This window comes from Ictidomys tridecemlineatus, chromosome X (genome assembly GCF_052094955.1).
Source record: "Ictidomys tridecemlineatus isolate mIctTri1 chromosome X, mIctTri1.hap1, whole genome shotgun sequence".
Classification (NCBI taxonomy): Eukaryota; Metazoa; Chordata; class Mammalia; order Rodentia; family Sciuridae; genus Ictidomys; species Ictidomys tridecemlineatus.
In genome coordinates, this window is record NC_135493.1 from 88228250 (window position 1) to 88240865 (window position 12616).

General features: G+C 38.6%; 1 protein-coding gene across 15 annotated transcripts in view; it reads right to left on the reverse strand.

Moving 5' to 3' along the window:
• Jade3 (jade family PHD finger 3) overlaps positions 1–12616 on the reverse strand; it is a 135304-nt gene that overhangs the window by 7117 nt on the left and 115571 nt on the right. For all 15 annotated transcript variants that reach the window (XM_078034890.1, XM_078034899.1, XM_078034896.1 and 12 more), the window contains one exon: positions 5–475. In XM_078034890.1, coding sequence (XP_077891016.1) covers positions 5–475 — 471 coding nt within the window. The remainder of the gene's footprint in view (positions 1–4; positions 476–12616) is intronic.

Genomic DNA, 12616 nt, shown 5'->3' on the forward strand with positions numbered 1-12616 from the left:
TTACCCTCTCTAGGTCTTGCCGCAGGTGCATGAACATTCTCATGCGAGTGTGAATGCTTTCCTCTTTTGGCTGTACTAGGCCATTTTCTTCTTCTTCTTTCGGAGGAAATAATGGCTTATTGAAGTTGCTTTTGCGTTTCAGTTTCCAGTAGTTATAGATAAAGTCCACGGTTAATATGGGCATCCCAAGCTCGGCAGCCACATCTTCCACTTGTACCAAAGTATAGAACTCCTCTTCCAGCGCCCTAAGCTTCTGTGCCCGCAGGCTGGTTTTCTCACTTTTGGCCTGGCTCTGCTCGGCAGCTCTGTGGTAGGGGTACTCGACTTCCCCAAGTTTCTGCCTGTTTTGGCTATGCTTGAGGCAGTATGACTTGAACTTAACTTCGTCCCCCTCATCTAGGATGGTCTTCATCTCTAGGCCGTGCTCAAAGGCACAGGTGACATGGAAGGCAGTGATGCAGCTTTTCACGGAGCACTATAGGAAGAAAGGATGTGTTAAAGCATCAGGGTAAGTGCGAAAGGGAGATCACTGAGTCTCTTGGCCTAAACTGAGAGCTTTTAGGAAGCAAAGTAAAGATAGGGAGCTATGGGGAAGACTGTTCCTAAACTGACCATGATACATGCTTTAGAAGTTACCTAGAAAATTTGCTCCTACAGAATATAGCAAATCAGAATTGTTTAACTCTCCCTTTAAGGTTTTAGCTTAAGTATTCAAGCCTTCAGTTATCTTTTCTTTCTTTTTTTGTTTTTGGTACTGGGGATTTAACCCAGGGGCATTTTACCAATAAGCTACATCCCAATCCCTTTTTACTTTTTTGAGACAGGTTCCCACTAAGTTGATAAGGGCCTCTTTACATTGCTGGGGCTGGCCTCCAACTGGCAATCCTTCTACCTTAGCCTCCCAAGTCACTGGGATTATAGGAGTGTGCTACTGTGCTCAGCTTTTTTTTTCTTCTTCTTCAGCTACTGGGGATTGGACCTAGCTTCTTGCTAGATAAGTGCTCTACTACTGAGCTATATCCTTGAACCGTTTTTATTTTTATTTTGAGACAGGGTCTCTCAGGCTGGCTTTGAACTTGTGATCTTTCTGCTTCAGCCTCCCAAGTAGCTGGGATTATAGTACAAGTCTGTGCCACCACACCTAGCTAAACCTTCAGTTTTTCTGAGAAGCCTTTAGCAACTTATAGAAACACTTATGAGGTCTCTTCTCTGGGTCTCCCATAACACCCTATATATCCTTTTATAGTAGTAATTTTCACACTGTAAGTTCTCTAGCCATAGATCCTAAAGACAGAAGCTGTGTCATTAATTTTGGAAATCCTTATCAATTACTGAATAAGCAGTTGATCAGAAAATGCTTTTGAACAAATGAAAATAAAAACAAAGTCAATATTATTGCCAGAACATCCATTGGTTCTATAAAGGTTGTGTGGGGGGGTGTGGCTCAGTGGTAGAGCAGTTCAGGAGGCCCTGGGTTTGAACCCTAGAACTACAAATAATAATAAAAACAAATATTTTAAAAGGCCATAGAAGTTATAATATCTGAGTAACCCAACTTCTAGAAATTATTCATGGTAGAATTGAGCTGTCCAACATAATAGTCAACTAGTCATGAATGTCTATTTAAATCTTAAGTTAATTAAAATTGGGCTAGGAATGTAGTCCAGTGGTAAAGCACTTGCCTAGCACATGCAAGGCCCTGGGCTCAATCCTCAACATCACAAAAATTTTAATTAAAATTATATATAATGAAAAGTGTAGCTCCTTAGTTATACCAGCCACATTCCAATCATATGAAACAGCACAGATATAAAACAATTCCATCAGAAAGCTCTATTAAAAAGTGTGGTTATAGACATTCTGAATGTGTTTATAATATTCTGCCATTCATTCATAGATTTACAACATTTTTTAAACATTACTGTGGAGTATACACTGAATATTCATCAGTGATTAGTAGAAAGGAGGCATAGTAGAAAGAATTTGGTCCATAATAGCTGCATTTCTTGTACTTTCCTTAGATTTAATTGCTATATGTTGTGATTATAATGTTACAGCTTTCCTTCCAAAGATTTAAAATACAGGGGTACACTTATATGTTTAAGTAGAAGAAGAGAGGAAAGCAAGAGAGGAATTATTTCTAAGGAAATATTGGGAATTTTTTTAAGTCTCAAAGTTTTTGGAAGCCTACCTCTGGAGGGCCCGCAGCTCTATGTATCAGGGGTTTGATAATTTGTTAAACAGAGAATGACCATGGATATGAACAAAGACAGAAAGAATGCAAAGTCTGACAGGTTTCCTCAGACACCTAAGAGAATACTGGCAAACATCAAAGCTTTAATGGGGGAAGATCTCATTTAAGCTAATTTCACAGGATAAAGAGTTCCAGGGATGGAATATAATTCCAACATCATCTAATCTAGTCTCTCATTTATTATTGCTTGAACTTCCTCTATAGTACTTGATTTTATATCTTCAACCCACTCCCCTTCACCTTCCAAATAAGTAGTATAATCTAGTCACATATTATACTCTTTCACTGACAAAAAGCTCACAATCTCCTACTACAACCCTCCCCAGCTTTGGCCAGTTGTATCAGAAAATTTTGCTACATCACACTAAAATCTGTATGCTTAAAATTTCCATAGATTTGGCAAGCCTCATGAAAATGAGGATAATGAAAACCCAGAACATACTTTTATCTGAGTACCTTTTATTATCATTTGGCTAAGAAAGTAGCCAGACATTTCAAAAACAAGTAGTAAAGGGCATTTTTTAGCAAAAGATTAAAAGTGTTGGCCATAGTGCTCTTTTGCTGTTTAACAACAGATACAAATATGGGAAGAAAAAACAAAATGATTTTCTGTTTAAGGGGATGAACCTGTGACATACAATAAAAGTCCCATCCACTTAGGAGGCTGAGGCAGGAGGATTGTGAGTTTGAGGCTAGCCTGAGCAACATAAAGAGATCCCCTTCACAAACACTACTACTACTACTACTACTACTACTACTACTACTACTACTACTACTACTACTACCACCACCACCAATAAGAAGCTAAAAAGAGATTCTCTCTCTCAGGTCAAACTTATAGAATGTAGATAATTAATATAGATCACTCAAAATAAAAGACAATACACAGATAAGAATTTGGTACTTATATGAAAAATGGAATGTCTCTTAGGAAACTGCCATAAACTGGGTGCGGTGGCACACGCCTGTTATCCCAGCGACTCAGGAGGCTGAGGTAGGAGGATCGCAAGTTCAAGGCCAGCCTGGGCAACTTAGTGAGACCCTGTCTCAAAATAAAAAATAAAAAGGGCTAGGGATATAGCTCAGTGGTAGAGCACCTCTGGGTTTAATCCCCAGTACATACATACGTATATATATACATACACATACATACATACATACATAAAATTCATCTTGTTTAAGAAAAGGTCATTCTGTGCTATGTATAACTGGAGGTCTATATACTTTGGTGATAAAGAAGAAATGCCAACTAGGTTTTGGAACCACTCAAATACTTATTTCTTGCTGGGAATGTGGCTCAGTGGTGCAATGCTTGCCTGGCACCCATAAGGTCCTGAGTTAAATTTTCAGCATGACACACACAAAAGTACATTTTTTAATGGTGGTGTACATCAGTCCTAAAGCCTCATGCATGCTAGGCAAATGCTCTACCATTAAGCTACATCTCCAGTCCAAATACCTACTTATTTTTTTCTGAAAAGATAAAGGCATATTCTACTAAACAAAATGCCTTTGAATGTATATCATTATTTTTATTCTAACCATTAAAGATGAGGGGAGGTGTTATTATGCCCATTAAAACCCATGTTTATTCTTAAAATTTTAGAAACACCTCAATTTTTATACCTTTATTTTATTTATTTATTATTTTATGTGGTGCTGAGGATTGAACCCAGTGCCTCTCATGTGCTACACAAGCTTTCCACCAAGTTACAACCCCAGCCCTAATTTTTTTTAAAAAATATTTTAACTGAAATAACTGCTCTCATTGTGTTGAGCAAGTAGCACTCATACAAACATCTTTATACATGTTACTATATGCATATCAGTGTGGTTATCACATCCACTCACTGAAATAACACAATCCCCCAGGTTTACTAAGACATCTTACACATTACAAAACTCACCAATTTTAAATTAACATTTCAATGGTTTTCAGTATATTCATAGGGTTGTACAGCCACCATCACTACCTAATTCCATCTTCATCACCTCCAAAAAGAAATCTTGTACTCATTTTGTAGTCACTCTCTGTTCCCAACCCAAAACCCAAGAAATCACTAATCAATTTTCTATTGTTATAGATTTGCTCATTCTGGACCTTTCATATACGTGGAATCATACAAGATGTAGCTGTTTGTGTTTGGCTTCTTTCATTTGGCATGTTTTTAAGGTTCATCAGTATCATAGCATATGTTAGAATTTCAATTCTGTCAGGCACAGTGGCACACACCTGTAATTCCAGCAGCTCAGGAGGCTGAGTCATGGGGATTGAAAATGCAAAGCCAGCCTCAAGCAACTTAGTGAGACCCTGTCTCAAAAATTAAACAGAACTAGGGATGTACCTCAGTGTTAAAACATTTTGGGTTCAATTCCCAGTACCACTACCATTACCAACAACAAAACAAAACTCAAACACTTCAATCTTGTTTATGGCCAAAATATATTCCATTGTAAGGATATATCCCATTTATTAATCCATTCATTAATTGATAGACATCTGTGTGTTTTTCACTTTTGGCTATTATAAAACAATGCTGCTATGAAAATTCATATAGAAGTTTTTATATGACTATATGTTTTTATTTTTCATGAGTATTGTGCAGTAAAGAATTACCCTTCTCCAAAGAAAGGTTTGGCCCTTTGCCTCCAGCCCCTGAGAGGTAACTTTGAAGCCTTTGGGATGTCTGACCTATCTGACAAGAGCTGTCTTTAATTACCTGGCAGTGTTGGGCCAAGTCAGATAGTCTATGCTAACAGCATGATTTACAGTGCAGGCTTTGGGCCATGTGGCATCAGCCTGACCTCTAGAGGGACCTGGAACTCAGGTCATCCACGTGGATGGTCAGCTGTGTCTACATGGTCAAGCCCCAATGATATTGGCTGAACTTTGCAGGTTGACAATAGCCTGGTATATCACACATTGTTTCTGGAAGAAATAAGCTCTCTCTGATCAGCTCCCCTGGAAGGGTATCAATAGAAGTTATACTCCCGTTCTGTCCTAGACCATGCCCTATGTGCCTTTTTCTTTGGCTAATTCTAAATCTGTTTCCTTTCACTAAAATAAATCATAACTGCACATAATGGCTTTCCGAATTCTGTGAGTACTTATAGTGAATTAATGAATCTAAAGACAGTCTTGGGGAAATTTCAAAATATGGGTACCTACTTAGAAATGGAATCACTGGTTTATGGGGTCACTGTTGTTGACTGTTTTGAAAAATTGTCAAACTTTTTCACACAGCAGCCACATCATTTCACAACTTCACCAGCAACACAGAAGAGTTCCATTTTTTCCACATCTTTGCCAACCATTATTGTTACCCTTTCTTATCATTGGCACTCCAGTGGGTATGAAGTAGTATCTTATTGCAGTTTATTTACTTCTAAAGGGGGAAAATAAGAAATATTTTCTATATATTCTTCAGAAGACATAGAAGTAAACAGACTTAGAAAAATAATTTCATTAGGGCTGGGGATGTATCTCAATGGTAGAGAGCTTGCCTAGCATGCTCAAGGCCCTGGTTTAACCTCCAATACTGAGAAGAAAATCTTTCATTAGGGGGAAAAATGCTACCCTTATACATTCATTTAAAAATATTTATTTATTTACACATCCACATTTGTGAGGAGAGTTTCTGTGGGATGGGAATGGGACCAGATAGGGTGGCTGGAACAATAATCTTTTTTTTTTTTTTTTTTTTTTTTTTTTTTAAGAACTTTTTTTTTTAAGAGAGAGTGAGGGGGGGGGGAGAGAGAGAGAGAGAGAGAGAGAGAATTTTTAATATTTATTTTTTAGTTCTCGGCGGACACAACATCTTTGTTGGTATGTGGTGCTGAGGATCGAACCCAGGCCGCACGCATGCAAGGCGAGTGCGCTACCGCTTGAGCCACATCCCCAGCCCTGGAACAATAATCTTGAAAAAGAACACCAGAGGGCTGGGGTTGTAGCTCAGTGGTAGAGTGCTTGCCTAGGACTGGTAAGGTCCTGGGTTCGATCTTCAACACCACATAAAAACAAATAAACAACCACAAACAAATAAATAAAATAATGGTTAAATTCTTTAAAAAAAAGAATACCAGAAACTGATTAAAGAATTAAGATATTAACTTATGCATTATTTTCTTTTTACCGAGATATTTTGGGCTGGGGATGTAGCTCATCAGTAGAGCACTTGCCTATCATGTGTGAAGCTCTGGGTTTGAGTCACAGCACTGCGGAAAAAAACCCCCAAACTGCTGTTCTTTAAACATTGTGTCTTCCTCAAGAGCAAATAACACCTGACTGGAATAGCAAACACTGGTGCATATGTCTTCAACAGTTCTATTTAAAAAAAAATTTTTTTTAGTTGTAGACAGACACAATACCTTTATTTTATTTATTTGTCTTTATGTGGTGCTGAGGATCAAACCCAGGGCCTCACATATGCAAGGCAAATGCGCTACCAACTGAGCCATATCTTAGCCCTGTCCTCAGCAGTTCTTGTCCTGCCACAGGACAATGTCTATTTGGATGAACAGAGAAATGGATGGAGTCAGAGCAATCTGCTCAAAACTTGGTTACAGAAACAATACCATAAATGGTCCATGCTAGTTTAAAATACTCACTTCAGCCACTGCATACTTAAAATTCCAGCACCTGTAGTGACCACCAGCCCTTCTGATCTCTCATCCTTAAGGGCCTAAAGGTCTGTGGAGATGTCACTGCAGTGTTAGGTAACTTCTTCTGTGTTTATGTCTGGCCTCTCTTAACATACTCTGAGCTTCTACAAGACAGGGACCATAGCTAGGTGCAGCGGCATGTGCCTGTAATCCCAGTGACAGGAGGATTGCAAATTCAAGATAAGCCTCAACAACATAGTGAGGCCCTAAGCAACTTAGTGAGACCCTATCTCAAAATAAAAAATAAAAAAGGCTAGGGATGTAGCTAAGTGGTAAATTGCCCCTGGGTTAAACCCCCAGTACTGCCTCCCCCAAAATACAGAAAAAGGGACCATAACTGTCATAGAACAAGAACAATTTGTACTGACTATATATATATATATATAGTCAGGATTTCAAGTTCAAGGCCAGACTTAGCAACTTAGTGAGACCTTAAGCAACTCATTGAGACCTTGCCTCAAAAAATAAAAAGGGCTGGGATGTAGTTTAGTGGTCAAGTGCTCCTGTTTTTGATTTCCCAGTGCAACAAAAACACAAAACAAATCAAAACAAACAAATTAAAAAAAAACCCAAAACACTAAAACTCCTCAAACTGAGAATAATAATAAGGCACTTTCCCTCAATATTTCATTTTTTTCTCTCCAATATACTATCTTTAATAGTCACTGAGCAGATGTACTTGCTTACTTAATACTTTCCTATGTGGTGAAGATTTTGTTTTTTTAAAAAAATTCACTTCTCTCATGCCAAACAGTAAACTCTTGGTGGCCCACCATTTTATCCTTATTTCAGTATACTTGTATATATGTCTTCGGACAGGGTCCCATCCCTCTACTGTCTACCCAAACCCCAAATGTTTAATGATTCTATTCAATTTGGGTGATGAATGATAGAGCTTTCTATCAGCAAAGTTAGATTGACTCTAGAGCATAATAATATAAATAAAAATGACAAGTACTATTACTAGTACAACTAACACTGAGTATTTACTATCTTTCTAGGCAGTATGCTAAAACTCTTACCATCTTAAGTAAGTACTATTAACATCTTCGTTTATAGATGTGGAAACTTAAGTCCAGATATGTTAGTTAATTTTTCCAAGCCTGTGTAACCAGCAAGAGGTAGAATCAGGATTTAAACTCCAGAAGCCTGACTCCAAAGGCCATATTTTTTTTAATATTTATTTTTTTAGTTGTAGTTGGACACAATACCTTTATTATATTTATTTATTTTTATGTGATGCTGAGGAATTGAACCCAGGGCCTTGTACGTGCTAGGTGAGCACTCTACCACTGAGCCAAAACCCCAGCCCTCCAAAGGCCATATTCTTAACCACTATTCTTTCTTTACACTCAGGAATGCCTAAAGCATCTGGATCTAGAATGAATGGGGCTTGAACATAAGATAGAGAAGTACTAGCTGGGCATGGTGGCACACACCTGTAATCCCAGCAGTTTAGGAGGCTGAGGCAGGAAGATTGTGAGTTCAAAGCCAGTCTCAGCAACTTAGTGAGGCCCCAAGCAACTCGATGAGACCCTGTCTCTAATTAAAATACAAAACAGGGCTGGGGATGTGGCTCAGTGAGTAAGTGCCCCAAGTTCAATCCCTGGTACGAGAGAGAGAGAGAGAGAGAGAGAGAGAGAGAGAGAGAGAGAGAGAGAGAGAGAGAAGTATGCTACAGGAGTTCTGGAAAGCTGCTGGCAGTTAGAGGTAAGGACTGTGTATGCAGTCTAGGCAAAATCCAGGGCTGTACCTGATTTGAACCCGGACTTTAGGATCTGCATCAGGAATATCAGAAGCCTTTGTATTCAGGAAAAAGGATGGTTCTAGTTCCTAAATGTGGAGGCTACAGATATTGGCAGGTCTGGACCCCCAAACTGCTGGTGTTACAATTTTTATCCTTGCCCAGAGGATGTTTCCAAATTAAAAGCGGAGGACTGAAGGATATTCCCATTGCCAGAAGAAAAGAAGCCAGACAAAACACAATTCACAGTTAAAAGACTTCCATAAAGCATTTATAAGCTAAATGCAAAAAAGCTAAATGCCCAAGATATGTTCATAATTATAAAGACTCTTAAATAGAACTCCAAAAAACAATTATGCTAACAAAACTTGACACCTACTAAATTACTGTATTTGTTTTCCGTGTTTCCGACTCCTGTACAGGGAAGCAAGATGCTGGATCATGAATGGATTTGAAATTTACTTTTATTTAGTCATGGTTTAAAAGGAAAACAATTTTTTTGGTTTGTTTTCTTATAAACCAAATTGGACTTCCTATCCAGTTGTCAACTGTGGAAAACGAAGACCACTTTCAGTATAAGCAGAACATAGGTGGAGAAAAATACAATCACATTTAAGAAGGTCACCTGGTGGGGTTGGGGTTTGTAGCTTGCCTAGCATGCATGGGGCCCTGGTTTTCATCTGTAGATATGGGGTGTGGGGCAGAAGATCATCTGAGGCTGGGGATACAGCTCAGTGGCAGAGCACTTTCCTAGCATGTACAAGGCCCTAGGTTCTATTCCCAGCACTACAGAACAAAACAACAAAAACCAAACTAAACAAAAAGATCACCTAAAGTTTACCACCTTTGCTCAGAAGTGGGGATGGGACTGCCTTTAATGCCACTGGCTACTTCTGTCACATTTCCCAGGACAGAAAACATTTCACACCTTTCTCCTTAAACCTCTAGACCTCACCCATATCCACATTATGAGCTGATGATTCTGCTTGTAATAATACTTAAAAAATTACAAAAATCAAAAGAGAACTCCTGTAGATTCCCACTAGTGTTCCTACTTAAAACTGCATTCACATACTCTGCCCTTCAAGCCTGTTTCCTGGAACAACTATCTGTGTTTTTGTCTAAAGCACCCCTCACTAGCATACTTTGCCCCAGCTTCTTTTTTAAAAAATTTTTGTAGTTGTAGATGGACAGATATTTATTTATTTTTAATGTGGTACTGAGGATTGAACCCAGTGCCTCACACATGCTAGGCAAGTGCTCTGCCACTGAGCTATAGCCCCAGCATCCCCATCCTTTTTTACCTACTGAAAAACCTTTGCTGCTACAGCTTTCTCTGTAACTCAGTCACTCCCTTTGAATGCATACTGTTCTGTCCTGTTAATAAATATATGTACATAGTTATATTTCTTCCATCTAAAAGACTTTTTTATTCTGTGTATCTAGACTGTTCCTATCCTAGTTCTTTGCCCTGCCCCTTGGCTATGTAGTTTTGTCCATCCCCACTCCACATAAACTGCTTATATAGATCACCAATAACACATTGCTAAATTCAGGGATCCATGTATGGTCCTCATCTTACCTCAGCATGGAGGTAACACTATGGAGCTTTCGCTTCTTAAAATGCTTTCTTTTTTTGGTTTTGAAGGCTACTACACTCTCTTGATTTTCTGCCTCTCTACCTGGTGAGTATCTTTTTAGTCTCCTCTGCTAGCTGTTCCTATTCTCCTTGATTTACTAACTCTGGAAAGCTAAGGTCCAGTCCTTGATACCGTTCTTCCCTCTGTCTATTCTGACTCAGTTGGTGAACTTACCCACTCGACACTTTAAAACTATCCATATGCCAGTGCCTGCCAAATTTATGTTTTTGGTCCAAGACTTCCTCCTAAACTCTAGATTCATGTCAACAACTGCCAGTTTGACATTTTGACTATGGTATGTGATAGAAACACAAACTTAAGTGTCCAAAATGGAATTCCTGATTTTCTCCCTCAAATCTGTTCTATCTGCAGATTCCTTTTACAGTTTATCCAAAGTTTATCCTCCCCCTGTTTGGGTAAAAATCATGGTGTCATCCTTAAATCCTTTCCTTCTCTCACACCTCATATCTGATCCATAGTAAATCCTGTTGGCTCCACCTTCAACATTCATCCAGAATCCAAGTATGTTTTACCATTTCAAGGGCTACCACTGTGGTCAAAGCTACCAACCACCTCTCTCATTGCATTTCCTTCTAATTGCTTTTCTTGCTTCTAAACTTCTGTCCTCACAGTCTATTTTTTTAAAAGAAAGGGTCTTTACTGCCCAGACTGGCACTGAACTCCTAGACTCAAGTGATCCTCCTGCCTTGAGCCTCCTGCTTAGCTAGGACTACAGGCATGGGCTATCATGTCTGGCTTTATTCTCAACAGAGTAGCTAGAATGCTTTTAAAAAACCTTTTCCTATGGAAAAACCTACATAATAGAGTAATATAATAAACTCTCTGTATACCCACCATCCAGCTTTAGTGGGTTTTGGTAGATGGCCATTCTTGTTGCATCTTCACCTCACAGTGCCTTGTTCTCTGTATTATTTTCATACCACAATATTATATCTAAAAAAGATAAATTGCTGGTATGATGGTATACAACTGCAATCTCAGCAACTCAGGAGGCTGGGGCAGAAGCATTGCAAGTTCAAGGCCAGCCTTGGCAACATAGCAAGACCTTGTCTCAAAATAACATAAAAAGGGTTGGGGATATTTACTCAGAGGTAAAATGCCTCTGAATTCAATCTCTAGTATTGAAAAAAAATGCTATCAATTGGCTGCCTAAAACCTGCCAATGAATCCCTCTTAACTCAGTGTAAGAACTAAAGATTTATAAGGCTTCTGGAAGCCATTACCAGGAGCTGGCAAACTACATCCACAAACTAAATGCAGTTGGTCACTTGTTTTTTGTGCTCCATGAGCGAAGAATAGAAGGATTTTTTTTTTTAAATCCAGAGAAGAAATTTTTCTTTGGTGTATTAGGGATTGAATTGAGGGTACTTTACCACTGGGTTACATCCCTGGTTCTTTATTTATTATATACTTTTTAGATGTTGATGGACCTTTATTTATTATTTATGTGTGGTACTGAGAATCGAACCCTGGTGCCTCACACATGCTAGGCAAGTGCTCTACTACTGAGGCACAACCCCAGCCAATCCTTTAAAGATTTAAAAATATTTATTTTTTAGTTGTAGTTGGACACAACAACTTTATTTTATTTATTTATTTTTATGTGGTGCTGAGGATTGAACCCAGAGCCTCACAGGTGCTAGGAAAGCGCTCTATTGCTGAGCCACAACTGCAGCCCCAAGTCCTTTAATTAAAAAAAAAATGAGGTAGGATCTTGCTAAGTTCCTCAGGCTGGCCTCAAACTTGTGATATTCTTGCTTCAGCTTCCCAAGTAGCTGGGATTATAGGAATGTACCACCATGCCCAGCAAAAGAACAATATTTTGTGACATGTGAAACTTATATGAAATTTATTTTCAGAGTCTAAAAATGAAGTTTTATTGGGATATGGCCATGTTCTTTTCTTTAAGTATTGTCTATTGCTGTCTTCATGCTACAAAGGCAGTGTTTTAAGTAGTTGCAATCAAGATACATGGTTCACAAAGCCTAATGTATTTAGTATCTGGCCAATTGTAGCAAAAAATTGCCAAACTCTGCCATAATCAATCAGGCCCCTGAGTAATCCCTTTAACTTCCTCTTCCTACATACTCCATTCTCATCTCACTAGCCTCTTTTCAGTTGCTCAAATAGGCCAGACACACTCCTATCTTATAGCCTTTCTAATGGCTGTTTCTTCCGCTTGGAACATTATTTCCCTAAATATCTGCATAGCTCTTTCTTTTGCTTTTAAGCCTTGGATCAAACTCCCACTTACACAATGAATTCTACCCTGACCACTCTATTTAAACTTGTAAC